The 26,982-nt window shown below is 56.1% G+C and overlaps 1 protein-coding gene across 1 annotated transcript; it reads left to right on the plus strand.

Annotated features, from left to right (window-relative positions):
• NALF2 (NALCN channel auxiliary factor 2) lies at positions 1 to 24,512 on the plus strand. Its single transcript, XM_071569345.1, has 3 exons — positions 1 to 1,018; positions 16,086 to 16,257; positions 16,734 to 24,512. Exons 1-3 carry the CDS (start codon positions 260 to 262, stop codon positions 17,147 to 17,149), a joined length of 1,347 nt encoding a protein of 448 aa, XP_071425446.1. The 5' UTR covers positions 1 to 259; the 3' UTR covers positions 17,150 to 24,512.
• The last annotated feature ends 2,470 nt before the right edge of the window (positions 24,513 to 26,982 follow it).

Raw genomic sequence — 26,982 nt, forward strand, 5'->3', positions numbered from 1 at the left:
CTCAAGGTGTTGGCGGCGCGGCCGAAGATGGCGACAGACTGAGGATGGGGCCGGGCGGCGGTGGCGGCGGCGGCGGGCGCGGCGCGGCGCCGGCCCCGCGGCGGGGCAAGCGGAAAGCCGAGTGAGGGCGGCGGGGCATGCCCGGGGCCGGGCCGGGGGCCGGGTTGGCGCGGGCGCGGCGGGGCCATGGCGGCGTTGCGGGGCAGGTGACGGCGGCGCTGGCGCGGCGCTGCCCGGCGGCCGCCCGCGCTCCCGGGGCATGATCCGCGGCGCCTGGATGTCCCCCCGCGGGGGCGCCGCCGGCGGGGCCGTGTGCTGCGCGCCGCGCCGCAGCGACAAGCCGGTGGCCGACCCCGAGCGGGCGCAGAAATGGCGCCTGTCGCTCGCCTCGCTCCTCTTCTTCACCGTGCTCCTCTCCGACCATCTGTGGCTCTGCGCCGGGGCCAAGCTGCGCGCCCGGGAGCGGCCGCGGGGCCGCGGGCCCAGGGCGCTGGGGGCGGCCGAGCCGGCGGGCGGCACCTGCGAGGCCCTGCTGGGCAACCTGAGCCGCGGCCCCGGCGGGCCCTGCCCGGCCGCCCGCGGCGGGGACCTGGACTCGGCGTGCGCCCGCCTGCTCGCCCCGCAGCGCCCGCGGGCCCCCGGCGCGCCCCTGCGCTCGCCCCCCGCCGGCAGCGCCCACGCCGCGCCCTTCTTCGCCTCGCCCTCCTCCAAGAGGACCTTCCTGCAGGCGTACTTCAGGAACTTCAACCTCTCCTTTTGTGATACTTACACGATCTGGGACCTGCTGCGGGAGATGGCCGGCCCGGACGGCCTGGACTGCAGCCTGGACAACCTGATGGTGGACCTGGTGGTGGCGGCGGCCGGGGCGCTGGGCGGAGAGGCCTGTAGCAGCTGCGTCCAGGCGTACCAGCGGCTGGACCAACACGCTCAGGAAAAATACGAGGAGTTCGACCTCTTGCTGGAGAAGTACTTGCAATCGGAAGAGTACTCGGTCAGGTCCTGCCTGACGGACTGCAAGGTAGGACGGGGCGTCCCGGGATGCCCTCGCTTCGTGGGGTACCGCAGCCCCCGGGCTGGGCTCTCGCTCTGCCCCCAGAGCCCCTCCCAGCAGTGGTGGTGGGACAAGTCCAGAGGTGGGATGGGGTGGTGGGAGCAAGAAAGCAAAGTGGGGCTTGGCTGGAATGAGCACACATCACTGTGCACCTGTCCACACACAGGCAGCTCCTGACACCCTACTGCCTGCACCCCACTCCTGACACCCCACTACCAGCACACCAATCCCAACACCCCATCCCTGACACCCCTATCCCAACACCCCAATCCTAACATCCCACTCCTGACACTCCAGTACTGACACCCCCATCCCAACACCCCACTCTGTACCAGCCTCACCCACACCCCTTCTCATGTGCACACCTGTGCGTGCAGAGGCCACGCTGGGGCAGGCGTGGAGCCCCTCACCACTGCCTGGGCCCTGCTGCTGCTCCTGGGACAGCCCAGGGCTCTGCCTGGCCATCCTTAGACCAGCAGTGACCTGAGATGAACCAGGGTGCTGGGCCCCCTTCCCAGCACACAGCAGCTGCTTTCCAGCTCCTCCACCTCTTCTCCCCAGAGAGCTGGGCTGGGGGTGCTGGGATGTGCCTCCCCCGTTTTGTGTTCCCCCTTTGGGATTCCCCCCAGTGTCACTGACCATCCCCAACCCTGGGGCACGGTCCGTGTTCTGAAAGTGGATAGGTTGGTTGCCTGCCCCAGCAGCAATGGGACTGAGCCCCAGCATGGTGCCAGCTCTCCCAAATGGCAGTCATGGTTGGGTCTCCATCGGAGCCCCCAGTGTGGTTCTTCTGAATGCTCCTGTCCCTTCCCAGGAGCCCTGAGTGCACCCACCCCCACCTGCTCCGAGCTGCTCAGCTCACCTGTGTGTGCTCCCTCTGGATGTCACCTCCGGGAAGTGGAATGGTCTTGACAATTAAACCTGCTCCCCTTTCTCGGAGCCGTGTCCTGGAGTGTGTGACAGCATCGTCCCCAGAGGGACAGTGGCAGAGCTTCCCCCTGGTGACAGGACACGGCTCAGCCACTGCTCTTCTGGGACAGGAGTTTTGAGGGACACTTGGAGCTGGGCTGGCAGCGTGGGCAGCACTTGGTGTGATGTCCATGCCCTGGGAAAGGGCAGGAGCAGCCCCAGGGACACCGAGGTGGGGTCTGTCACCAAGGGCCGGCGGTGAGATCCCAGCCACTGCTCCTGGGGTTGCTTTTGTGAGGAGCTGGGTTTGGACAGGAGCAAGTGCTGCCATTCTGGGCCTGTGCCAGGCCAGGTAATTACAATCTGCTTGCCCAGGTTCCCCCTGTGGTTTCCAAGGGATGTGGTACTCAGCCTGCCCCAAGTGCTTTGGTCCTGCTGCTCCTCTTCCACAGGGAGCTCAGCGCTGTCCGTCGTGCTGCTCCTGTTCCCAGGAGCCCAGCAGGAGCAGGGTCTTCCTGTGCTCTCTGGTAGTGCATAGGCAGCCCAGCTTCAGGCTTAGCTTCCATCTCTGCTGAGTGCAGAGAGATCCAGAGAGAGAAGCAGAGATGAGAAATTAATCATTACTTTTGGATCTTGGCAAGGAGATGTTCCCCTGGACTCCAAAGCATGTAGAAACAGATCTGAGCTTAGATGAGTCTTCATTAAGTGTCCCAGGTCTTAACAACCTTGATGGAAAAGCAGGAAATGAGCTTGGGAGGTGCAGAGCTGGAGGAGGTGGCAGGACTTGTCCCTCCAAACTGGCTCCGCGTTGTGTCACGTCGTGTTGTGTTGGTGCATCCTGAGGGAGCATCTGAGAGAGCACCAGCTTTGCATTCCACAGGCAGCACTGGGGAAGCAACAGGAGCCATGAGCAGCAGGGCCATCCTGTGTGTGCTCCCCTGGGCCAACCTGTGTGTGCTCCCCTGGGCCATCCTGTGTGTGCTCCCCTGGGCCATCCTGTGTGTGCTCACCTGGGCCATCCTGTGTATGCTCCCCTGGGCCACCCTGTGTGTGCTCACCTGGGCCACCCTGTGTGTGCTCCCCTGGGCCATCCTGTGTGTGCTCCCCTGGGCCATCCTGTGTGTGCTCCCCTGGGCCACCCACGAGGAAATTTCCACGAGGGTGCTGGAGTTCCCAGGCTCCAGCCAGAGTCCTTGTAGCTCCCTTATGTTTTGGTCTCTTGTGGAAATCAGGCTTCTCAATGTAAGGCTGTCCATTGCCTATTTAGGTGCCTTATTCCAGCCTTTCCCACCCACGAGTCTCAGCCTTTCCCTCTCGGTGGCTGTTCTCCATCTGTGAGACAAGGCTACTGCCAAACTCATCCAGCCTTGTGCTGACAAGCGAGTTTTGGCCTGGTTTTGAGTCCTCTGGCCTTCAGCAGGGGCTGCAGTTACTCGTTGCCTTGGAAAAAGTGTGGCTGGCGGGATTTTTGGAGCAGCCTGAAGTTGTAATTCCCGTCCAGATGCTGGATAATACCCACTCCTGAGGGATGGCAGAGCTACAGCTTGATGGTGACAACATCTGAGAGCAAATGACAGCAAAATAGAAGAGAGTGGAGGTAAACAGAGCAGAAGGGGCAGCTTGGCCAGTGTGAGAGGCTCTGCAGGGCCCTCTCAGCAGGACTCTGGCTGCAGGAGCCCTGCAGCTGGAAACAGGATTTGCAGGATAGTTCTGGGGCAGGGAACTGGGAGCAAGGCCTTGCACAGGGACTGTGCTTCTTCCCGTTCACATCCCTCCCATCCCATGAGAGCATCTGGAAAATCAGAAGTGGGGAAGCACAGCAGCTCCAGCTCACCTGCACACAGCTTCCCTTTGCAGAGCCACATGTCCCCCTGGAATGTGAAAGAAGTGTGGCTCAATAAACAGCACACGGGGAGCTCTGTGGCAGCCGAACCACTCCGGGGATTTCAGCTCTTTAGTCCATCTGATTTAAAGCAGCAGCACCAACTAAAGCCCTGTCAGAGCCGCCGGTTCCTTCCCCCAGCAGCAGGTTTGGCATCAAGTTAAAAGCTTGGAAAAGGATTGGCATTGTGGGTTGGTTTTGGGAGACACACCATTCCCTGTTAGTAAAACAGCCCAAGGGCTGTACCTGGGTTTGGTGGGGGAAAGGCAGTGCTGCCAGGAGGGGAAACAGCATCCTGAACATCTGAATTCCAGATCCCTCTGTGCCCAGAGCTTGGGGAAGGCTGGGCCAGGATCTCCCTGGGAGATAGAAATCCTGTGAAATGGTGGGGTCTGTGTGTAATTCAGCTGCCGAGATTACTCATTACTGTAATGCTCTCCCAGGCCTTTTTATTTTCTGCTTGGAGATCATTCCCGGCCAGATCCCACTTTCTGCACACGTTGTTATTCCTGTGCTGCACCGTCAGCTTCCAAATCACACTCTGGAAACATTCTACTTGTTACTCCTACAACTAACACCAGAAATCCCTGTGGCTGAGAGACAGTGAACTGTGAAGATACATTTCTGGGCGTGTTGTTTGTTTCTATTCCCCGTTTGGTGGGGTCTGGCTCCCATGGGGACTTTGTGGACAGGGCCCCTGGCACCCTGTGGACAGGAGGGACAGGGGGAAGTGGGTCCCCAAGGTCCATCCATCTTATCAAATACATTTCACCTCTTGAAGTGAAGATCTGTGTTCCAGCTGCTGGTTTATCGTGCTAGTTAGGCCTGATGTGGATAAAAGGTGGGAAATACTTGTGTTTTCTGACTCTTAAGAAGGAGAAGCCATTAAGTGAGTTGGGAGCAGCTGCCAGCCACCTCCATCTCCTCCTCCTGCCTGGCTTGTCCCCTTTGTTGCTGCAAGACACAGCAAACTTCATGCACTGAGAGGTGACACGCTGGAGCATCTCCAGAAGGGCTTGAGGAGATCCTTGTCCAGGGATGTGGATGCTGGAGACAAAATCCCTTGGGAAGTGCAGGGCAGCAGCAATACACAAGCTGTTGGTTCAGACTTTGCAGGACTTGTTGCAGGAAGAAGTCCCTCTCCCTCCAAAGTGATGCCCTGTGGGATGCTCAGGGCTGGTTTGTGCCCTTTTTCCCTGTTTCCAGCTTGGCCCCAGGTGAGAGCTGTGCTCCTGCAGAGGCAGAGCTGTGTGTGCAGCTCCCACCCCTGCAGCCACACAGACAGCACTCCCAAAGTGCCCCTTCCCCCAGGCCAGGGGCAAATCAAGATCTATGGGACAAAGCCTGCTGAATTAAAGACTCATTAGGCTGCAAGAAACAAAGCTGTGGAGAGAGAAGGGCTGACAGGCAGGAGCTGCAGGCCAGGCTGGACAGGACCTGTAGCATCTCAGATTTTATTAGATTAGCAGGTTTCTCTGTGTGGGCCCCTGGCTGTTGGATCCTGCTGCAGCCCTGGGCAGATCTGCCTCTGCACCTCTGGTTTCCCTGCTGCCTTCCAGGGAGCCTGGCAGGGCAGGATGTCACTCCTGAGGATTTGCTGGTGTTTCCCTGTGGTGGGTGAGTGGGTGGTGTGGTGAGGGATGGGAGCTGGTTCCTGCCGTGGCATCGTGCCTGGCACAGCCCACACCGAGCAGGGAGCAAATCCACACTGCCTGGCCTGGGTTCAGCACCCTCCAGGGTCCTGTTTTCTGGCTCTTGTCTATCCAGAAATAGCACCAGCAATCAGTGTCTCTCTGGAGCATCCCTCCCTCATCCCTCCCTCATCCCTCCCTCTGGGGCATCCTCTGGAAACCCAAGCCCGCCAGGGCAGAGCTTTGGGAGTGCCATGTCCTGAGGTTATCCCAGAGCCAGGAATGCCTCTTGGGGGAACCAAAGCAGCATTTTACCTTTACAAAAGCAGCACAAGTTGAGTTTATTTTGGCTGGGCTTATCCAAGATGCTGCTCAGACTGGGGCACTCTGGCTCCGAGCATGGGTGGCTCCTTGCACAGGAGGAAAGTCTCTTGAGAGCCACAGCAAAAGTGGCTTCACCAAAATCTTGTGCTTTTTTTGGTGAGGTTACATTAATATTGAGGCTTCCAGAAAATCCACTGATGAGTGACTGCAAAGCTGCACCTTGGACCTGGTCCCCTCTGCAGCATTTGCTGCTCCAGGAGCAGCAGGACCCAGGAGGGGAGAGGCTGTTCCCACACACCTCTCAGCTCCAGAGCTGCACCAGAACAAGCCTGGCCAGTGATGTGGAGCTTTACTGGCATTTCATGAGGTGAAAAAAGGTTCCAGAGTAAATTCCAAAGTAATTCCAGCAGATCAGCACAGTCATTTGGCAGCCTGAGCAGGTGCAGCACAGGCAGGGGCTCAGCCAGGAGTGCGGCTCGGCGTTACCCTCCGTGCCGTGGGGGCAAAGGGAGCTGTTGCACCCCTGCACAGAGATGGTGTGTACAAAGCATTGGGGCCTGTGGGGTTCAGGGTGCAGGTGCAGCCTCTGGCACAGACCAGTTCTGGTGTCTTGTGTCAAGTGTCTCCCTGATACTGGAAAACAGAGGAACCAAAAACTGAACTGATGGGAGGAGTTTGCTCTGTAGCAAAGGAAGTGTTGAGGTGTCAGAAATGCTCCAGCAATGCCTGGGACATGTGGGAGTGCCGCAGACTGGGCGGGAAGGGGATTGTGAGCCAGTGCTTGGACAGTCCTGGGTTTTGTTTGGGGTTGAGACATCTCAGGCTTTGTGGGAATGTGGGATGGGTTGAAGGCTGGACCCACATGATTTCTGTGGGGTGAAGCAGCTTGGAGTGGGGATCAGGGTGTGCATGGGGGGGTTTACTCCTGATTTGGGTGGTGTTTGGCTGCCTGCTTTGGGCTTGTTGTCTGTCAGTCCTCGTTGTCTGTCAGTCCTCATTGTCTGTCGGTCCTCACCCCTTCACGTGTGTCTGTGGTGCTTCAGGAAAACCCAGCAGTTTCCCAGGGCAGCAGCAGGTCCCCTTGCAGCAACAGGCAGGTTGGCAAATGGTGCAGGGAGGAGTGTGAGGGAGGGTGAGATCCGTCTCTGTCAGACTGTCACCGAGCAGCGACAGGAGGTGCCGGTGCCTGTTCCTGCTCCATGTGCCCCTGGCTGTGCCACTACTGGTGCCACATGGCAGCCTGTGTGCCCCTGGGAGCACAGTGGGCATGGGGGCTTCAGCAGCGAGGTGGAACCAGCTCCTTGGAGGAGGCTCAGCAGCTGACAGTGCTTTTTGGAGAGTATCCAGCTGGTCCTGTTGGGTGTGGGCAGGCTCTGGGAGTCGGAGCTCAGCAGCATCCACAGCGGTATCGGCACAATGTGTGACCTGGGAAAACCACACATCGCCCCTGGTGCCCCTTGCTGGGCACAGTCATTGCCTGGGGTGGCCCAGGCTGGGTTGGGGATGTGTTGCCATGCTGCTTTTCATCCCAAGTGACGTTACATGCTGTCCCCACAGACACAGGGATGTGTCAGTGCCAGCCGTGCCCACATCCCAGCACTCCCCAACAGCCAGCACTGAGGGGAGAAGAGGATGCACAGGGTGTCTGCTTGAACCCAGGGTATTGCTGGGCCTGCCCTCAGAAGGGGCTTCACCTGGTCCCTGCCTGGGGACAGGATTCCTTTCCATCAGGACAGGAGCCTTTCGTGCCCAGCAGGGATCATGTGTGGCCTGGCCTGACCCTGGTACCTCTGAGCAGTCCCAAGGACCACACGCAGGGGCATCTCCTCAAAGCATCCCATGGCCCCAGGCCTGGCTCCACAGCTGCCCCATGGGGTTTTGCCCCTGCTGCCTGTCCCAGAGCTCCTGCCAGGGTGGGAGGCAGCAGAGGCAGGATGTGCCTGGCTGCCGGGGCTGTTCCGCTGCCACCAGGATGCCATTAGGATGCGACTCATGCCTGGCTTCACGCAGGAGCTTGGCACTGCTGTCGTTTGAAGGGCAATGACTCAGGGACAGCAAATCTGTGAATGAGACACACAGGCTGCCTGGGCAAGAAGTAGCCATCTGTCCATGCTGCCTCCAGCCCTGGCTCCCACGGGCAGAGCCGGCAGCTGCCTGTGCCCAGGGAGCCTTGGCTGCTTCAGCCTCGCTCCTCTTCCTGCTCCACTTTTGCTCCTGGCGTCTCCCCTGGGCCTCTCTCCCATCCTGGAGTGTCCCAGGGAGGAGCAGTGCTGGCAGCGTGGGCTCAGATACTGCTGATGTGGCCACTGAGTTAAAAAAGCAGCATGAAACAGTCTCACTGGGCAAGGTTTTGGCTTTCCAGAGCCCTGCCTGCATCAGCATCCCGGTGCTCCTGGTCCTGGCTGCAGAAGGAAAGGCCACCTGCTCTGCTCTTCCCCTCGGGCATGAAAGATGCATGTGTTTGACATGTTATCCCTGCAGGGCAGTTCTGCAGCACTGCTGGGGAGTGGAGGCTGTGGAGGGGTGGGAGGGTGAAGGCAGAGCTGGAGAAGGGAGACTGGAAGTGGCTGGGATGCAGGCAGGCACTGTGGTGTGCTGGTCCCAGTGCTGGGGGTATGGACAGAGAGCAGACAAGCAGAGATTTTCTCATAATTTTCTTAACAAACCCAGTTTGAGAAAGGTTGATTTGTGTGGAGAGAGAAAGAGCTCTATTTTTGTGTTTAACATAATAGGAGTGCAAAGTTCAGCCCCCTGCAGACCTGGATCTCTCCCTGACCTGCAGCTGCTGGGATGGGGGTCTGGCTTAGGCCATGGGACAGCTCTCCAGGCACTCCTTGCTCATGGGGGTGCAGGGGATGCACCTTCACTCTGTGGAGAATAATGAATCCTCCCACTGTGCTTTGGAATTCACGTTTCTCTGCATTAGTGCTCCCAAAGATTCAGACCCCTCTGCTCATCTCCGTGCCCTGCCCTGTGGGTGCTGGTGCCAGGCAGGCATTCCCAAGGCTCTGTGTAGCAGCTGTGTCTGAGTGTCTGACAGGCAGCAGTGGCTGGGAGAACCCCTGGGGCAGCCCCCAAGGCTTGCCCATACTCTGGCTCCAGGCCTTGGGAATGGGAGGCAGAATGGGCAGGGCTGGCACAGGGGGCTGAGCCTGGAGAGGAGAGGAGAGCCCCAGGCTGTCCTGGGCTTGCTCCAGGGGAGAGCAGCAGGAATGGGGTTTCCCTGCAGGAGCACATACATCCCTTGGGGCGTGCTGCCTGAGGAGTGATGCCAGCCAGGAGCATCTGCCTGCTGCTCACCACCGAGACTGAGGGTTATCCTGGGGCTTTCCTCCCCTGGAAGGGAGGGGAGATTTCTGCAAGTGGTTTTTCAGAAAACAGAGATTCAGCTCTCAGGTCTGTGAGCCACGTCCAGTTTTGTGTCTCTGTGGAGCTGCCAAGAGTGGTGATAAGCATCTGGAAAGCGTCTTTTCCTGCATTTGAGGGACCTCTGGACACAAGTTTAGGTGCATTTAAGGGACCTCTGGACACAAGTTTAGGTGCATTTAAAGGACCTCTGGACACAAGTTTAGGTGCATTTAAAGGACCTCTGGACACAAGTTTAGGTGCATTTAAAGGACCTCTGGACACAAGTGTAGGTGCATTTTAAAGGATCTCTGGACACAAGTTTAGGTGCATTTAAAGGACCTCTGGACACAAGTGTAGGTGGCTGCCAGGACCTGTTACGCTTCACAACCGCAGCACTGACATGACAGACCGTGCACCTCTCTGGCCATGGAAAGGTAGCTGGGATGTCTCTGTCCCCACTGTTTGCTGCATGAGGGAGCTGACTCAGGCCAGATCCTGCTGCTCACCCCTCTGCATGGGGTGCACAGGTATGGCATGAGTGTCCATGTTCCTCCCATTGCATTACACCCTGTCCCATTCCCACTCGTGCCCAGTGGGACCCTGTGGGGTGCTGTGCACTCAAGTGGGAGCAGGAGGCTCCTGGCAGAGTGCAGGATCAGGCCCTTCCATGTGCATGGATGTGAGGCAGCCCTGCCATGACACCCCTTGCTGTGCTGGGCACTCTCACCCTCCTCAAAGTGATGTTCCAGCCTCAGCACTTCTTTGGAAGGTGGATGAGTGGAGAAACTTCTTCCTCGCCCCCATCAGCTGGTGGTTAATTTATGGCTCGTGGCACTGAAGTGTCTCGCCTTTATTTTTTTATATCCTATCTAATGTAACAGGATGTTCTCATTATCTGTATAAATGTTTAATCCACTTTTGAATCCTGCTAAGCTCCTGGCTGCAGCAGTATCTAATGGGAGTGAATTCCTCAAGCCAGGCTAATGGATTGCAGGGACCTCACTTTCCCTCTGTCCCAACTCAGTCCTCTTCAGCTTCAGTTTCATAGGGGTCTTTAATTAATTTTTAATTAATTGGGCTGATGCAGGGGGCTGCTAACTAACCCACTGGTTACCTGCAGCCTCACCAGGACCTGGCAGGTGAGGGATGGGTATAGGATGGAGCTTCTGGAGCAAGTCATGGAGATCTTTGAGGTCTGGAGCCCCTCTGCTCTGGAGCCAGGCTGGCAGAGCTGGGAGTGCTCACCTGGAGAAGAGGAGGCTCCAGTGAGACCTGAGAGCCCCTTCCAGTGCCTAAAGGGACTCCAAGAGAGGTGGAGAGCGAATTAAAATGCTAAAAACTAAACCCAAAAACTAAAGCTAAGGTGCTTCATGAGGTCACTGAGGTGGTGAGTGGGTACCTCTGACAATTTGCTTCCAGGTAGTTTGGGAGTGGCTTCATTAGCAAGATCAAGGGACATGGGTCTGGTCGTGGAGCGTGTGTGTTCCACATCCCAGAACCCTCCCTGAGGGTGAGCCTTGTTGGTGCAGCAGATCCCCCCTGTGCCCTGGCACAGAGCACAGCACCAGGATCCAGCTGGTGTCAGGAGATGGCTGAGGGGGAACCTGGGGGAAAACCAGCTCTGGAGAGGGGTGGGCTGCAGGGTGGCACAGCCCCCTGCATGGCACATGCCAGCTGGCCCTGGTGGGCAAGTAGGATGCCAGTCCCACAACTCCATACAGAGTTTCCAGCAGTGTTTGAGGAATATCCTCTCCACCAAGCCACAAGGGTTCCCAGCAGTACCATTCCCAGCACCCACAGCCTGTGTGCATCCAGCCCCATTCCCAGCGAGCCCCCAGCCCTGTCCCAGCCCGTTCCTGCTGGCAGCCCCTGTCACGGTGCCCTCACCCTGCCCCTCCTGCCCCCCAGTGCCAGGCACAGCGGGCAGGGACACCTGGCCCACGCCTCCCCTGCCTGGGGGACGGAGCATCCTCGGCTCCAGCACTGTCAGCACCAGGGCAAAGGCAACTTTATGGTAAAAAAAGTAAGTCAGAACAGTACAAACCCCATAATCGTGCTCAGTTTTTGGCTTTCGGGGTTGGGATGGTGTTTTTCTCCCCCCTCTCCCAAGCCAGACCATGTGAATGTGACAGGGCAGGGATAACACAGCTCCAGGACTATCAAAGAGTTACCAAAAATCCAGCTGTTCCAGAGGTGATGCTGGAACAGCCCATAACAAGGAAAATTGAAAAAAAAAGACAGGAAAAAAAGCTGTTTTCAAGCTCCACATTGTTGGTGTCCAAGTTGCAGGCAGCAGTAATTGAATACAGTGGTAATTGGGCACTGCAGCTCGTGTTTGTGACTCCTGGCCAGGCCTGGACCTCAGCATTCCCTTAATCCTCTGCCATCCAAAGGGGCTCTTCTCACCCCCCAGCCTGTCCTGCTTCCCGTCCTGCATCCTGATGTGCCAGAGCTTGGAGAGCTGCCCGAGCGGCTCATTAGCAGTACTCATTTCCCTGTGTCCAAGATTAATGAGGCACAGCCTCTCCAGATGCTCATCTCAGGCCAGGATGGAAATGTGAGTCCTGAGAACTGCTCTGGGAGGGGAGGGGGCTGCTCCCAGCTCAGGGAGTCTGGCAAGGGTGGGCAGGGATTCCTCTCTCATCCCACCTGGAAGCAGGGAACTGGGTACACATGGTGGGCATGACCTGAGTGTGGCCTCGGAGAGGAAAAGGAGAGTCATGGTGGAAGAGCCCAGCTTCCAGAGGGATCCAGAGCCTCTGGCCTGAGCACTCTCCCAGCTCTCCTTCCAGAGGTATTTTCTAGGGGAAAGCTCCCTGCTTCCCTCTCTGCCCTCCTCCCTCTCCAGTCAGCAAATCCTCCTTCCAGAGAAGTGGAATTTGGGCTGGGAATGCTGCCCCAGCCCCTGCCTCCAATTAAACTGGAGGGCTCATTACAGCTGAGACATTAGCAGGATTTTCCTTGTGGAAACTTCCCAAGCATTGATTCCTGCTCAAATGGGAAAACAACAGTTTGTTGTGTTAATTACAGCTGGTGTTCCCAGTGAGCATCCAGACTATCCCAAGCACTGCATCCTCTCCAAAGGTGGTGCAACCCCAGGATGCTGCTCCATTCCTGGCCCTTGGTTCTCCCAAAATTTAGCTGGAATGGCTCAGCAGGCAGTGCCAGTGCTTACAACATACTGGGAGCAACTAGACTGGCCTTGAAGTGCCAAATTACTTTAAAAAAATCAGTGTTTTGTGTAGAAATAGTAAGGACACAGAAAGGCTCTGGAAAATCTGTTTGGTGGGGAATGCTGGCTTTAAAAAATTGATGGATTATTTTGTGCAGAAATACTGAGGACACAGAAAGACCCCAGGAAAGCTGTTTGGTGGGAAATGCTATCCTGGTACATCCAGGAGGTGGGGGGAGGAATGGAGTGCAGGCAGGGGGGAGCTCCATTTGGCCACAGTTCCTTGTGAAAGGGCCATTCCTGTGACTGCTGCTGCAGATGCTGCTGGAAGTGCAAGCAGACAGGTAGCTTAATTAACTGTTGGAAATCCAATTTGTTCTGTTTCTTTTTAATGTGTTTTATGATGAGGTATTTCATCCCACCTGCAAAATTCCAGTGCAGACAGATAGTCTGTCCTCCTCCTCCTCCTCCATAAATTGGGTGGCTGAAGTTGGCTCCTTTCCTGGGCAGCAAAACTCTGTGTGCTTTCTTGGAGTCCTCCAGCCAGTCCTCTGAGCTAAAAATGCAGGAACAGGGCACCAAAATGGAGCTATTTGGAGTTCAGGTCACTTATATTTGCTTGGCCAGGCTGGAGATCTGCCAAAAGCAAAACCAGGAGGGAAGTGAACACTGATTGCAACCCAACCAGCTTCCTGAAGAGTCCATAGAGGGCAAGGATGGAAAACAGGAGCTTTTCTAGTTGGTCTAAGAAAGAAATAAATTTTCTCCAGTACTACATCCTCAGATGTCCTTTATAATCAGAGGAAGCAGCGTGTGTGGGGTAAGCCCAGAGATACCAAGAGCTTGAGCATCCCAGGGAATTTGTTCCTGGCCTGTGACGTGCATGTCTGTGGGTGTGTGACAGGAGGATGACAGGAGGATGGCTGGGGTCTCTCCTGGAGATCCTGCCATGTCTCAGCCTGATCCCAGGGGAGTGGGACAGGCTGTTAGACCAGCAGGTCTTTGGGAACAGTTTCCATCCTGCAGAGCTGTGGGAATTGCTGCTGTGACACCTGGAGGATCTGCAGCCTGGCATAGTGAGAGCTGGCTGGGATCAGGGTCTGGTGCATCCCTCTGGGCAGGTGGGTGCCCTGGAAAGGAAATGGAAGAGGGAAAGCACCCAGAAAACCCTGGTACAGGTTCTGGGTGAGTGCACCAGCTCTGCCCTCTCCAGTGGCTGAGGTGTGGCCAGCTCCTTGTGTCCTCTCCCTCTATATTCTCATCAAATTCATGGGCTTATCCTTGTCTGGGGCCCCCAACCCTCTGCCTGATGGGAATCAACACAAACATTTAGTAGGGAAAGCATGCAGATCCATGCAGAGTCTGCTTGTTCAAGCTGTGTTTCCACAAGAGAGTGGGATGAGCCCAAACTCCTTCCTACCAAGCTCTGGGAATCTCCTGTTGTGGCTGCCCTTTCTGCCTGTGGGTCACTGCAGCCCAGAGCTGGAGCTGGGACAGCCCTGGTGACACCCATGGAGCTCAGCTGGAGGATCCCCTGCAGCATCCCTGCTCCCCAGGCTGCACGTGTCCCCAGGTGGGAGCTGTGGATGTGCCTGGGATCTGGGAAGCAGCGTGGGAGAGTCGGAGCTGGGAGGGAGCAGGCAGGAAATGCAGGGAGTAAATCAGCCAAGCTCGCCTGAGTTATGACTAAACGGGGAGCGTGATACGTCTGCAAATACTGGAGATGTGTAAACAGAGAGGAGGGAGAGGGATGGTGTAGGGAATGATTGAAGGCAGTGAACTTTTAGATGGAAAAATGTAGGTCAAGTATGAAGCAAAACTTGTAGGCAGCGAGATAAGTGCTGTAAAACAACCTCCTTGGGAAACACGAGGAAGTCCCACTGATGGAAGTGTTTCCCCTAAGCCAGATGAGGCCTGGAAAACAGGCTGAGCTGGAGGGATGGACTCGTGGTGTCCATCCCAGATGGGTGGGCACACCAGTGGTTGTGCAGCTCCGTGTGGGGTGTGCTGAGGTGGGGCCTGGGGGAGATGGGTGACCTTGTCCTTAGGGAGCAGGTGCCCTGCAGGCATCACTGCTGAGGGGCCATGTGCTGTACTTCTGTGCCCCCTTGGCACCACCAAACTCTTGGAGCAGCCCTGGCACCTCTGCCCACCCCAGGGATGGAGCATCCATGTGCTGTCTGTGGGTCATGGGGCAGATCTGACCCCTTTACTGGTCCCACGTCCCAGAGGAAAGCCCTGGCCATGAGGATTGGATCTGCTCCAAACTGCTCACTCTGTAAACCATGTCCTGTGATGAAAGTTTCACCAAAACTAACATGTGTCTCTGAAAACTCTGGTTTTCATGATTTGGCATTTTCCAGGGAAAAAAAGAAACAACATGCCAAGAATTTCCCAACTAGCTTTAATCCTGAGACACCACCATGATCCAAACAAATGATGATAAGGATCTATGGAAAACATGGGGAAACAAAGGAGTTTCAAAGCCTCCAGAAGATGAAAATGCCACTGAAAAAGGAGCACTGGGTTTCTCCAAACATGCTGAGGAGGGAAACTCATTCCCTTTGAATCACAGGGAGTTCTTTCTAGCTGGTTTCAAAGGCACTGTAGTGCTGTCACTGGTGCCCAGATGAGTTCATAGATGAGCTGGAAGTGCCACGGAGGGGGTGCCCTTCCCAGCAGTGCTGTGGCTTTCTTGCAGCCTGAGGAATGATGCTCACCTGGAGAAAGGGGAGCTCTCCCTCCCTCACTGCTACAGCCAGCAGAGACAAACAACTTCCACCTGTGCCTGATGCCAGGGAGATAAGGGGGATGTGGGAATAGTGTCCCAGCCAAGGCCATCCGGGCTGTGCCCGGCTGGCTGTGATGGGCATGAGAGCATAGAGGGTGGAAGGGAAGAGGGAAACCAGGGACCAGACAGGCTGGAGAGACAGGGCATGTGGCACAGATGAACCCTGGGTTGTTCTTCCTTCTGGAAATGCTGCCAAGCACCACTCAAGACATCAGAAAGGTGAGCGGAGCACACATGGAGACCTGTACTGCTGTTTGGTACATCCCAATGTCAGAACATCCATGTAAAGTGAATGGGCTCCAAAAGAAATGGCACAGCAGGAATTTCCACATGTCTGGGAATTGGGAGTCCCCCCCCAGAACCAGGGGAGGAAGGTGAGGAGAGTGTTATTTGGTGGCAGAGGGAGACAAGCCTGAGGTGCAGTGGCTGTGTGTGCTTCATCCCAGCACTGCTGGCTGCTTCTGGCCAGCAGCTTTTCCAGCAGGGAATTTCCAGTGGAGACCAGCCCATGGTCCGTTTTGCTGTCCCATGTCCCACATCCAGAGCTGATGGGGATTGAAGTGCTTCAGAGGAGGCAGGAATCCCTCCCCTGCCCAGGGAGCAGCAGGGTGTGTCGGGGAGGGGGAGGATGCTCTGGGATGGGTGATAAGCAGTGTTGGAATCTTTGTGTGATGGACTGAGGTCTTGGTTATGTTGGCAGAGTCTGTCACAGTGCCTGTCTGCAGGGAACATTATTTCATGTGGTAATTAGCTTTATTTTTGTGGTGGATTTATCTGGCTAGATGAGTTCCACCATCCTGACACCTCAGTGGGTTGTTCTAATCGATCGGTGTTCAGTGAGTGACTCTGATGGCCTGACAGACATTCTTCATGGCAGCTGGAAGCTCTCCCTTCCCCTTCCCCTTTCACCCTTCTCTGCGAGGCTTTGGCAACCCCAGCCTGGGGAGGTGACATGTCCCTCTTGGTGGCTCCCCTAGGCTGTCTACAAGGCTTGGCTGTGCTCCGAGTACTTCAACGTGACCCAACAGCAGTGCCGGCAGCGGATCCCATGCAAGCAATACTGCCTGGAGGTGCAGACCAGGTGCCCCTTTGTGTTACCGGACAATGACGAGCTGATCTATGGAGGTTTGCCTGGCTTCATCTGTACGGGTAAGAGGTCCGGGAGCGGGGCACAGGTGGGGCATGGGCAGCCCTGGGGGCTTCCACCAGCCACCTGCTGCATTTGGGGGGCGTGAGGGGGTGGAGGGGAAGGAGGTGCAGTGTGGAAACACGTGGCCTGATGCCAAAATGTGGCCATCCCGGGGTGCAGTGTAAGGGGTTAATGGGGACGCAGCAGCATCTTAGCATGGGAAATGACAGCCCTGCCTCTGATTGAAAGATAAAGCATGTAAGGGGCTGGAGGTGATGGATTAAAGCAAAACTGGGACTCTGAACAGCTGTGAAGAAGATTTGGGGAGCCCTGAGCACTCCTTGCTCATCTGTGCAGGCTCACAGACGTATTGGGGACCAGTCCTGGGGGTCTCTGGGTGTGCAGCTTCTCAGGTTCTGCCATCCCATGGCACGTGGCTCCCCCCAGCCCCATCCTGGGTCTCCCACTGACCCCCTCCTGCTGCTCCTCCCTGCAGGCCTGCTGGAGAACCAGCTGCCCGACGAGGAGGCCAAGTGCTGCGAGGTGCAATGGGACTCCTGCGACCACCCCCCAGACAGCAACGACGACACATCCCCCAAATCCACGGCATCAGAGTCACTCCATTTCCACCGCCACGACCCCCACGTCCATCACCAGCGGCAGAACCACTACCACCTCTACCACCACCACCACCACCAGTACCACCAGTACCACCAGCCCCGCTCCCCATCCTTGCTGCCGGTCTCGGCAGGGTCTCGCCTCGGCAGCAGCAGGATCAGACTGTGCGTGCTGGTCCTGATGCTCCTGCACACCATGGTGTCCTTCTCGAGCGTGCACAGCGCTGGGGCGGCCGCGGGGCTCGGCCCGGAGGCCCTGCCCACCCTGGAGGAGAGCGTGGCACGGGACGAGTGACACGGGGGGCAGAGCCGACCTCCAGGAGAACGCCAGATCTTTTTCCACTAAGGGGGGCACATGCTATTCCTCCAATGGGAGGCACGGGATTGGGGTGACGCACACACACCCCCCAAGAGCTGCTCAGCGGGGCATCCCCGTGATGAAGAGTCTCTAACGCGCACAGGGCTGCGGGACCCGGCGCCGAGAAGGGTTCGGTCAGGGGCAGTGGGGCATTCCTGGCCCTGGCACGGGCTGGCACGGCACGGGGGCTGGGGAATGGAGGGGCCCTTGGGAAGGGGGGCACGGGGGAGGGCCGAGTGTGTCCCGGCCGCTGCTGTGAGTGCCTTGGGCGCCCGCGCCTTCCCCGCCTGCGCTGGGCCGAGGTTGGACGGGCAGCCCAGCCCTCGTTCCTTTTCTCCTCAGTCTGTAAACCCCAAGGGAGCAGGAGGAGGGGCAGCACCTCCTGGCACAGCCTTGCCCCCCACTCCTGTCCCAGAGGAAACCCACCAGCTCAAGGCAGAACTGCCCTCGTGGGCTGCAGTGTCCTTGGTGTGGCACTGCCCTCTCTGGTGGGATTTGGGACAGGAGTGGGATGCTGTGACACTGCACTGTGGTACCACTTGGGGTTGGTCTCACTGCATCCCAACTGCTACTCCTGCCTTGCCTTTCCTGCTCCTCTGTGTGAGGAGGTGGACAGGGAGGAGGCATGGAGCAGGAGGGGACATCCCCAGCACTCCCACATCCCACTTTGCCCACTGTCCTGATGATTTGGTGTAACCTTTTTTGTTGTCCTTCCTTACTGGTCTCTGTGAAGGGTTAGGGGGATGTGACTCCAGCAGGACAGGCAGAGCAAGGGAGCAGGGCATCCCAAAGGCATCCTTCCATCCTTCCCAGATACAGCTCATCAACTGGCTGGCAGGAGGACTGGGCAAAAGGGCTGGAGAAACCTGGCTTGTAGGGAGACTCCCACATGAAACAGAGGCAGTAAAAAAGCCCAGCTGGGAGGAGAGTTTTTGTGAACAGTTTCTATCTATGGATACCCCTGGATCAGGAAATTTCTGAGAGCCCACCTGGGACAGCTGGACTCAGCCAGTCAAGGTGCTGGCTGGTGTGGCCTTATTTGGCTCACTTGGCATGTTTTTAACCTGAGTTCAGTGTATCCAGGAATTCAGCCTCAAACAGTCATCAGATCCCTAAGATCTGATCCCCGAATCATTTCATAGGAATCTCCCAATTCTCTACCCACCCAGCAGAACTATTCCCAGCATGAACACTGTGCTGCTCCTCTGGGCTGGGCCCCAGGGCCTGGGGTTTGTCCTGGGGCTGGGCAGGGAAGGAGGAGGGGGTGTTTTAGGATGAGGTCATGATTGGATGTGGACCTGTTGCTCCAAGAAGAGGTGGATGCTCCCTCTCTTTCCAGGCTGGCTGTTGGTGGGGAACCTACAGCAGAGCCATGGGGGGATTGCTGCAGCCCAGCTGGGAGCAGGGTTAGCAGAAGTGGAGCAGGAGGAATGTCCTGCTGCATCTCAAACTGATCCCAGATCTCTGTAAGGGTCTGAGAAGTCCCAGAGTTTGAGGACTGTAGGAATTTTGTGGTTTCTGGTCTGTTGAGGTGAAGCAAAGCCAAGCAGAGCCCCATGAGCACAGCTACTTCCTGGCCAGCTGGAAGAAGGAAGTACCAGGCATCTTGTGGGAAAGACAGGTTTCCTGACATTTCCAGCCCATTTCCAGACCAAAGAGGCTCTGAATGAAGCAGCTGAATGTTTGATTCCTGCTGTGACTTGAACCTCAGAGCTTTGGGGTGATGTTTACATGCTACTACTTGCCTGTTACTAAAGTCCTGCAGAGACAAGGCCTGTGATCCCTGTCCTGTGGTTCTGGGGCTGGGAGAGGTGACACTCATGCAAGATGTAGAGTGTTTTCCAAGGAGATTCCCCGACTGTATCTGTCCAGAAAAGGTGGGATGATTCTCATTTTACTACTCATGGCATCCCTGTGTTTTCAGCTTAATTTACACCAATCTGAGAACTTGGGCATGGAGCAGTTCCACAGGCAGGGATTGGAGCCCTGGAGTTGCTGTGAGCAGTGGCTTGTGGAGCTGCTCTGAGGAGGAGCCAAAGCTCCCAGGCAGGCCAGGGGAGGGAGCCCAGGCCTGTCCCTGCCCCCAGACAGCCACATCCAGGAGGAAATTAGATTGCTCCTGTCCTGCCAAGAGTTAAGCTGATTGCAGGCACCCCTCTCGCAGATAGGCCGTGTCCAGTCTTGGAGCAACTCATCTGGAGAGGGGAGAACAGCCCAGTGTGGTGTGTCAGAGTGGCCCTGGGTCACTGGCCCTGGGCACTGTGTGCTGTGACACTGAGCAGCACCAGGGGCACGGGGTGGCCCTGGCTCAGTCCCTGCACTGTGTCTGGATCCAGCACAGGGACCATCCCGAGGGATGCGTGTCCTTCTCCTGCCCCTTCTCCCCTGTGACCCCTGGCAGTGGAGCATCCAGAAGAGCTCAGAGGCTTCTGGGGACACCGAGGTTTGGTGATGGGCATTTGGGTTTCCCAGAGAAGCTGTGGTTGCCCCATCCCTGGAAGTGTTCAGGTTGGAGCAACCTGCCTAGTGGGAGGTGTCCCCATGGCAAGGGGTGGAACAAGATGAGCTGTAAGATCCCTCCCAACCAAACTGTTCTGTGATTCCATGATTTCCACAGGGCTGCCAGAGTGAGGTCCAACAGCCTGAGTTATCTTGCAGGGTTTTGCTGGGATAACCTGGGAGCTTGAGAAATATCCTCACCCTCCCTACCACAGTCTGAAAGCTTCCCCTCGGGAGGGCAGGAGCAAGGGCTGCATCCCAGGGCGCTGGAAGGCAGAGCCCACTCCCAGCTGGGGTGATTGGGGTGGTTCTTGGGGAGGTGTTCAGCCCCATCAGCCAGGAGGGAGGAGGCTCCACAGGGCAGAGACCCACCCGTTTTCCAGCAGTGGCTCCCGGGAGTGTTCCCAGGGGATGAGGTGCCGTGGCAGGCAGGGGGAGCACGGGATGCACAGCCTGGGGTGGGGCCTTACCTTGTGCAACTGGGAGCAAAGTGCTGAGTCTTCACAGAGCGAGGCTCTGGAAGGAGATCTTTTATTTAGCGAGTCTGGCTGCTGTCAATAAGTTCTGTGGTTTTAGGGCACCATATGCTGTATTCAACACTTTGCCAATCTCATTAAACAGATCCAGACGAGGCTGTTCCCGAGCAGGCCGGAGCAGCTGGGAGCAGTGCACGGAGCAGCCCATCCTCAGGAGCCCCCCAGACAGAGCTCCTGCCTTGCTCTGACAGTACAGCCTTCCTAATCCTCCATCCCTGATCACTCTGTCTTTGCTCCACAGGAGAATAGCCCAGGAAGCAGGTGGTGACATTGTCTCACTTCATACCACTGGCATTATTTTTATTACAGGAGGAGAGCATGTGCCTGGATGGGGAGGGAATGTGCCTGGATAGGGAGGGAATGTGCCTGGATGGGGAGGGAATGTGCCTGGATAGGGAGGGAATGTGCCTGGATAAGGAGGAATGGGGTTCTTTGCCCCATGCATGCAGATACACTTCACCCCAAGCCCAGTGTCCACCAGACCAGGGGCCTTTTGCAGAGCCACATTCCCACAGCCACCTTGAAAACCCCTGGTCTAAAATGGATTTATCCTACCAGGAATTTAAAGCCAAGGGGCTTTCTCCTTTTCATCCAATGATCTTATTTCTTCTCCCTAAAGAAGGTGCCCACAGTGGGATTGGGATGTAACACTCAGCCCTTCCCTCGGTGGATAAACTCCCTGCTGGGATAACATTCCCAGTGGGAAGCAGTGATTCCTCCCTGGTGAGGGGTTTCCCATCCCTGGGGAGCCGAGGGCTGGTGTTGTCCCTGCAGGACCCAGGTGTGGGCAGGGCTGCAGGAGCAAAGGGAGCCAGGGCCCGTCTGGCCACATCGTTATTCCCGGGTTTGCACTTTCATGTCGCTGCCAGTTGTACAAATTAATTAAAAATAACTGAAGAAAAATCCCAAAGAAAGGCCCCAATTCCTCTGGGGAAGATTAATCATTAGCTGAGCCTTTTTCTTATGAAAATACAGATCCATGGTAGCCCCAGGCAAAAGATTCCCAGGGAGAGCCCTCACCATTCGTGCTCTGAGTGAGGGAAATCGCTTTGAAAGCATCTGACAACTAAAGCAGAACATGTTGAGTAACTTGGCAACACTCAGAAAACATCTTGAAATGGTTTTTGTTCAACACATTTTGCTTTGCTTCAATAGGAGATGTCAGGGCAGTTCATTCACTGCCACTCAGGACTGCAGGCAATGCCAGGAGATGCTCCTGCCTTTGGGAAGGGAATAAACAGGAAAATCCCTGACCTCTGCTGCTCCTGGGGCAGGACCTGCTGGAATGAAGCCATGGAGCTCTGCAGGTCCCTCCTGGTCTTCTGGTTGCACCGAGTGTGGAGATTTGGTGATGGGCATTTGGGCTTCCCAGAGCAGCTGTGGCTGCCCCATCCCTGGAAGTGTCCCAGGCCAGGTTGGACAGGGCTTGGATGGAGCAACCTGGGACAGTGGGAGGTGTCCCTGCCCATGGCAGGGGGTGGAATGGATGGTCATCAAGGTCCCTCCCAACCCAAACCTTTCTGTGATTCCATGATTTCCACAGAGCCAGGCGGTGAAGTCCAATAGCCCAAGTTACCTTCAGCCTGTGATTCATCCTATTCCCTTACCCCAGAAAGGAATGTCTGTAGGGACTGGGAGAGACAGTCAGGACAGAAACATCCTTGTACTCTGCCAGAATGTGATGGGACAGGGAATTCTGTGTGTCAGCTTTTTGTGCTGCTCTGGGGCTTCCCATCCCTGGGGTTAAATCTCTGTTAAATTGTGCTGGAAAAGTTGGGTTGGGCCATGTCTGGTGTTCAGGCTGGGGGTTCATGATCTGCTTCAGCCCACGTGGTGCCCACATCATACACCCCCAAATCACCCCTTTCCCCCCAGAGGGAACCAGCTCAGAGCTCCCAGGTCATGGCAGCTCAGGGGCTGCACAGCTCCAACCATAAATCCTTTTATTCCAAGGAATTTGAGGAGTTGGGAATTGAAGGGGTTTGGTAGCACTTGTTGGGTGTTCTTGGTCCAGGTGACTCCTTGGGTGACGTCCCAGCCCTGCACTGGGAGGGAGGAGGGAGCAGAGGGACTGCTGTGGGGGAGGATAAACCATTTTAAATTAAGGATCTTAAAAAAATAATTAATTTTCAGTAGTTGTTGGGGCCTTTTCAAAGCTCTCAGCCCCTCTCACAGGCCTGGGCAGGAGATGGGTGAGTTCCTGAGCTGATCCCTCCATCCTTCCCTGCACTGCATATCCAGGACTTGTGTTCCAGCCAGGGCCAGGAGCAGTTTCCAGCCTCATTAGCATTTGAGGGTGATCCTTTTTCAGCCCAGAAAGTTGACAGCTTTGCTTGTTGTAAACTGAAACTCAACAAAAACCCCCAAGAATTAAGTTTGGCTTATGAAATTTGGGTTTGGTTTTGCCATTTTTAAATGTATTTGGAAACTGGACGTGCCTGAGTTGCAAAACAAAAAGACATTTTGGGCCAAATAGTGATTTTTTTAATTTTGAAACTTGTCAAAACAAGCCAGATTGATCATTGTGACCGATTTTTTTCTTCTGTTTTTTTTGCAAATTGAGTAATGCATCCAGAACAGGCCTTTCCCACAAAACCTTTAATTTTCCAAAAAGAAAATGAAGAAAAATATCAATCACACTTTTTCTGCTCACACAGTTGGAACGAGTGGCAGCGGATTGGGAGAGAACAGCAATTTGTAAGGAATTCCAACCAGCTGTCCCTAAAACAGCACCCAGGCAGTTTCTCCAGGGCAGGGGGCTCAGTGGTCCGTGGTGGGGACAGGCTGGAGAGGCCTGGCTGACCAGGGCAGCTCCAGGCCAGGATAACACCTTGGGAATGAGTGCAGGGACACCTTTCCCGTGGGAATCAGAGGTGCCTCTGCCTGGGAGGAGTTCCTGGGGATCCCCAGCCATCCCTCTGGGGGGTGTTTACGTTGGGTTTCTGTTCAGACCAAACTGAATCAGCCTCTCAAAGCCGCTGGTGCTGGGATGTCATTATGAGATGCATTCAAAAGAGAGACCTTCCTGTCTGTGCATGGGAGTGTAAATTGGGAAGAATTTCCATGTCTGGGTCCCTGAGGAAGCAAACTCTGGTTCAAGGAGGGATGTGCTAAGGGAGAGCATGACAAGCCCCCAAACCCCTTGTGCTCTTCTCCCTCCAGAATGTGGGGTGGCAGCTGAGGTGGGGCTCCCTGCCCAGGCTGGGGGTCCGGGGGGCACAGAGGGCCCTGGCAGAGACCTGACCCCAAGCTGTGCCCACCTGTGGTGTGCCCAGGCTGTCTGCCCGGGCTGGGGGTCCGGGGGGCACAGAGGGACCTGGCAGGGACCTGACCCCGGGCTGTGCCCACCTGTGGTGTGCCCAGGCTGGGGGTCCAGGGGGGCATAGAGGGACCTCACAGGGCCCTGGCAGGGACCTGACCCCAGGCTGTGCCCACCTGTGGTGTGCCCAGGCTGCCTGCCCAGGCTGGGGGCACAGAGGGACCTCACAGGACCCTGGCAGGGACCTGACCCCAGGCTGTGCCCACCTGTGGTGTGCCCAGGCTGTCTGCCCGGGCTGGGGGCACAGAGGGACCTCACAGGGCCCTGGCAGGGACCTGACCCCAGGCTGTGCCCACCTGTGGTGTGCCCAGGCTGTCTGCCCGGGCTGGGGGCCCAGGGGACACAGAGGGCCCTGGCAGGGACCCGCCCCCGGGCTGTGCCCAGGCTGCTCGTGACCGAACCCTTCTCAAGTGCTTGTGCCGTGTCGGTGGTGACAGAGCTCAGCCCGACCACAACAAGGTCCTTTTCCAGTGCGTGGTGGTGAAACGCAAACCAACATACTGCTGAAGTCAAAATATTCTTTCTAATCCCCCTGCCCAGTTTCTCTTTCTTTCCAGCTTTCCTCCTCCGCCTCCCTCCCCTCCCTCCTGTTCCCACCCCCCTTCTGTTTCTCTTTCTCCCCTCTGTCATAAGAAAGTGACTGTGTCCTCGAGGGGACAGTTTTCTTATGCCATTTTATACACTGTGCTTCATGTTTAGAACTTTTTTGCACTAGTTCCTATTACATTTATTTTCCAAACCGGTTTGACAAAAAACAGACAAAAAAAACCCAACAAAAACACAATCCCATGCTATAATTCAGTTGTATTAAAATATTATCCTACTACTCTCTGTGTTCAATAGTCTCTGTACCTGTAATGCTTTCAGTTCTGTTGTATTTTGGGGCTGAGGTTTTCTCTGCTCCTTGTTTAACCCAGTAAAGAAATAAAATGTTAAGAATTGATGATAAACTTCCTCCTCCCTGTCTCTGGTGTCGTTTGGGGCACGGGGGTCCCACTGGGATGGGCTCCCACCGGGATGGGCTCCCCTGAACCTGCCCTGAGCCCCATCCACCGTCCTGGGGCTGTTGCTTTGCTGCCAAATGCAATCCCAACTGGAGGGCAGCAGAGGGGGGATGGAGGGACAATACTCTGCCTTCACTGCATCTGATTTCGTAACCTTTCTTTATATTCCTTTGTTTCTTGCCTTCACATTTCTTGCCACGGGGCTCACCTCGGAACAATAGGGACGAAGGCTGTCACCAAGAGATTCATCAGAGAATAATGACTCAGCCAGGGTATCCAAATTTTGCCCAGCTGAAGTCCACACCCACATATAGTCTGGAATTAATTCATGTGGCCAACAGATCTGGGCATGGCACAGCACGAGGACACTGTTCCAAACCCAGCACTGCTCTGCTCTCTGAGGCCACAGCTCTGCAGCCCCCCCAGCCAGTCCTGCCTGACCTGGAATCCTGCTGGGAAAGAGCACGGGAGAAAGGGAAAAAATTGGATGGGGACAGAAATAACGTTTAAGAAAGCAGCCTGGTGCAGGAGGCACATGGGGGAGGCACTGGCTGTGCTGGAAACCAGAGCAGTGGGAGGACAGGAGGGGGCTGGGGGGGCTGATGGGTCACTGAGGGTGAATACCTGGGGGGCTGCAGCCCTGCAGTGTGGGCAGCAGGGCAGGGGGGGATTGTGCCCCTGTGCCCCTCAGGTGAGCCCCCAAACCCTGCAGAGCTGCCCCAGCCCTGGGAACAACAGCACAAGGACCTGGAGCTGCTGGAGAGTCCAGAGGAGGCCCCGGAGATGCTCCAGGGCTGGAGCCCCTTTGGAGCCAGGCTGGGAGAGCTGGGGGGTCACCTGGAGCTGAGAAGGCTCCAGGGACACCTGAGAGCCCCTGGCAGGGCCTGAAGGGGCTCCAGGAGAGCTGGAGAGGGACTGGGGACAAGGGATGGAGGGACAGGACACAGGGAATGGCTTCCCACTGCCAGAGGGCAGGGACAGGTGGGATATTGGGAAGGAATCCTTCCCTGTGAGGGAGGGCAGGGCCTGGCACAGGTGCCCAGAGAAGATGAAGAATGTTTACCCCACACTGGAGCCTGGGGTGCCCCAGGTTATTCTGCTGCAGGTAATTAAACAGCTCAGGTGATTCCCATTCCCTGCACATCCCACACCCTTTTCCACAGGGATTCCTCCTGGAATCACTGCCCCCATTTGAGCAGCTCTGGCCTCAGTTGGGCTTTGGGAGCCACATAAAAGGGGCCTGCAAGGGCTGGGACTGCTCTGGGGGGTCAGGATGCAGCTGTGGGTTTCTCAGCAGTGCTTGGGACCCTTTTTCCCTTGGGAATTCAGCTGGCAGGATGTGCCCCAGCAATCCCTGTGCCCCTGCTCATCCCCACCAACCCCCTGGCTGCTGGAGCTCACCGTGGGCACAGGGCAGAGCCCAGGGAAGGGGCTCGGTGGGCATGTGGTGCCCAGAGGCGGCAGCTGAAAATCCCCCCAGGAATGTGCTGATTCCCAGGGGTTTCCTTAGCAGGGATTTGAAGTTGATGTGAGTTAAGTGGATGTGAATTTTCATGGCTGTGGGGCTGTGGACATCAAAGCTGGGAGGAGGCTGCAGAGAGAGAGAAGTTTCTCAGCTGTAAATTTGCCTCGTGACTCCATAAAAGCTGCACTGGGCAGCGTGGAAATGATCCTGCTGGAAAGAGCCTGGAAAATGCTGCACCCCTGAGAAAACAACACAAAGGGCTGCAGACCCAAATCAAAGTCCGGGCCTGGGAATGCTTTGAGGTGCAAGATGGGCCTCTCCAGATGCTGAAATCTTGGGTGGGGTCTGGATTTCAAACCTCATCCCTTCTGGATGTGAGCTCGGAGTTCCCTTTTTATATATTTATTTGTGTAGTTTAAGAGATGACACATGAGGTTCTGCTTTTGAGTTCATCAGGAAAGCAAAAAGTACCATTTTCAGGCATGTGCATCTATAAAAATCTGTATTTCTGAACAATTTCAGAGGCCCTGACGTGTCCTCATCTTCCCTGGGCAAAGGAGAACTCGGGATTCATGGAAATCCAGCAACTTGTTACTGTGGATCTAAAAATGTGCAGGAGGGCGTCGTTTTTCACACCAACACTTGACTGTGGGAGACTCAGAATCCTGGAGAGAGGGTTCTTACTCACAGGCAAACACTTCCAGGGTGTGTTTTCCACCTCCCAGGAGGCTCCAGGATGGGTTTTGGCCTTTCCAAGTCTGGCTGTTCTGGATCCACCCCAACTGATGTTGGTGAGAAGTTCTTAATTTATTTCTCTGTGATCAAACAGGTATTTTGGGTGGGTTTGTGGCTTTTGTGCCAGGACAGGGAGATTCCACCTCAGCAAACTGATGAAAATGCTGCAGTGAAGAGTTGAAGTTATTAATGATTGTCATTTTCCACATCTT

This window comes from Pithys albifrons, chromosome 14, assembly GCF_047495875.1.
Source record: "Pithys albifrons albifrons isolate INPA30051 chromosome 14, PitAlb_v1, whole genome shotgun sequence".
Classification (NCBI taxonomy): Eukaryota; Metazoa; Chordata; class Aves; order Passeriformes; family Thamnophilidae; genus Pithys; species Pithys albifrons.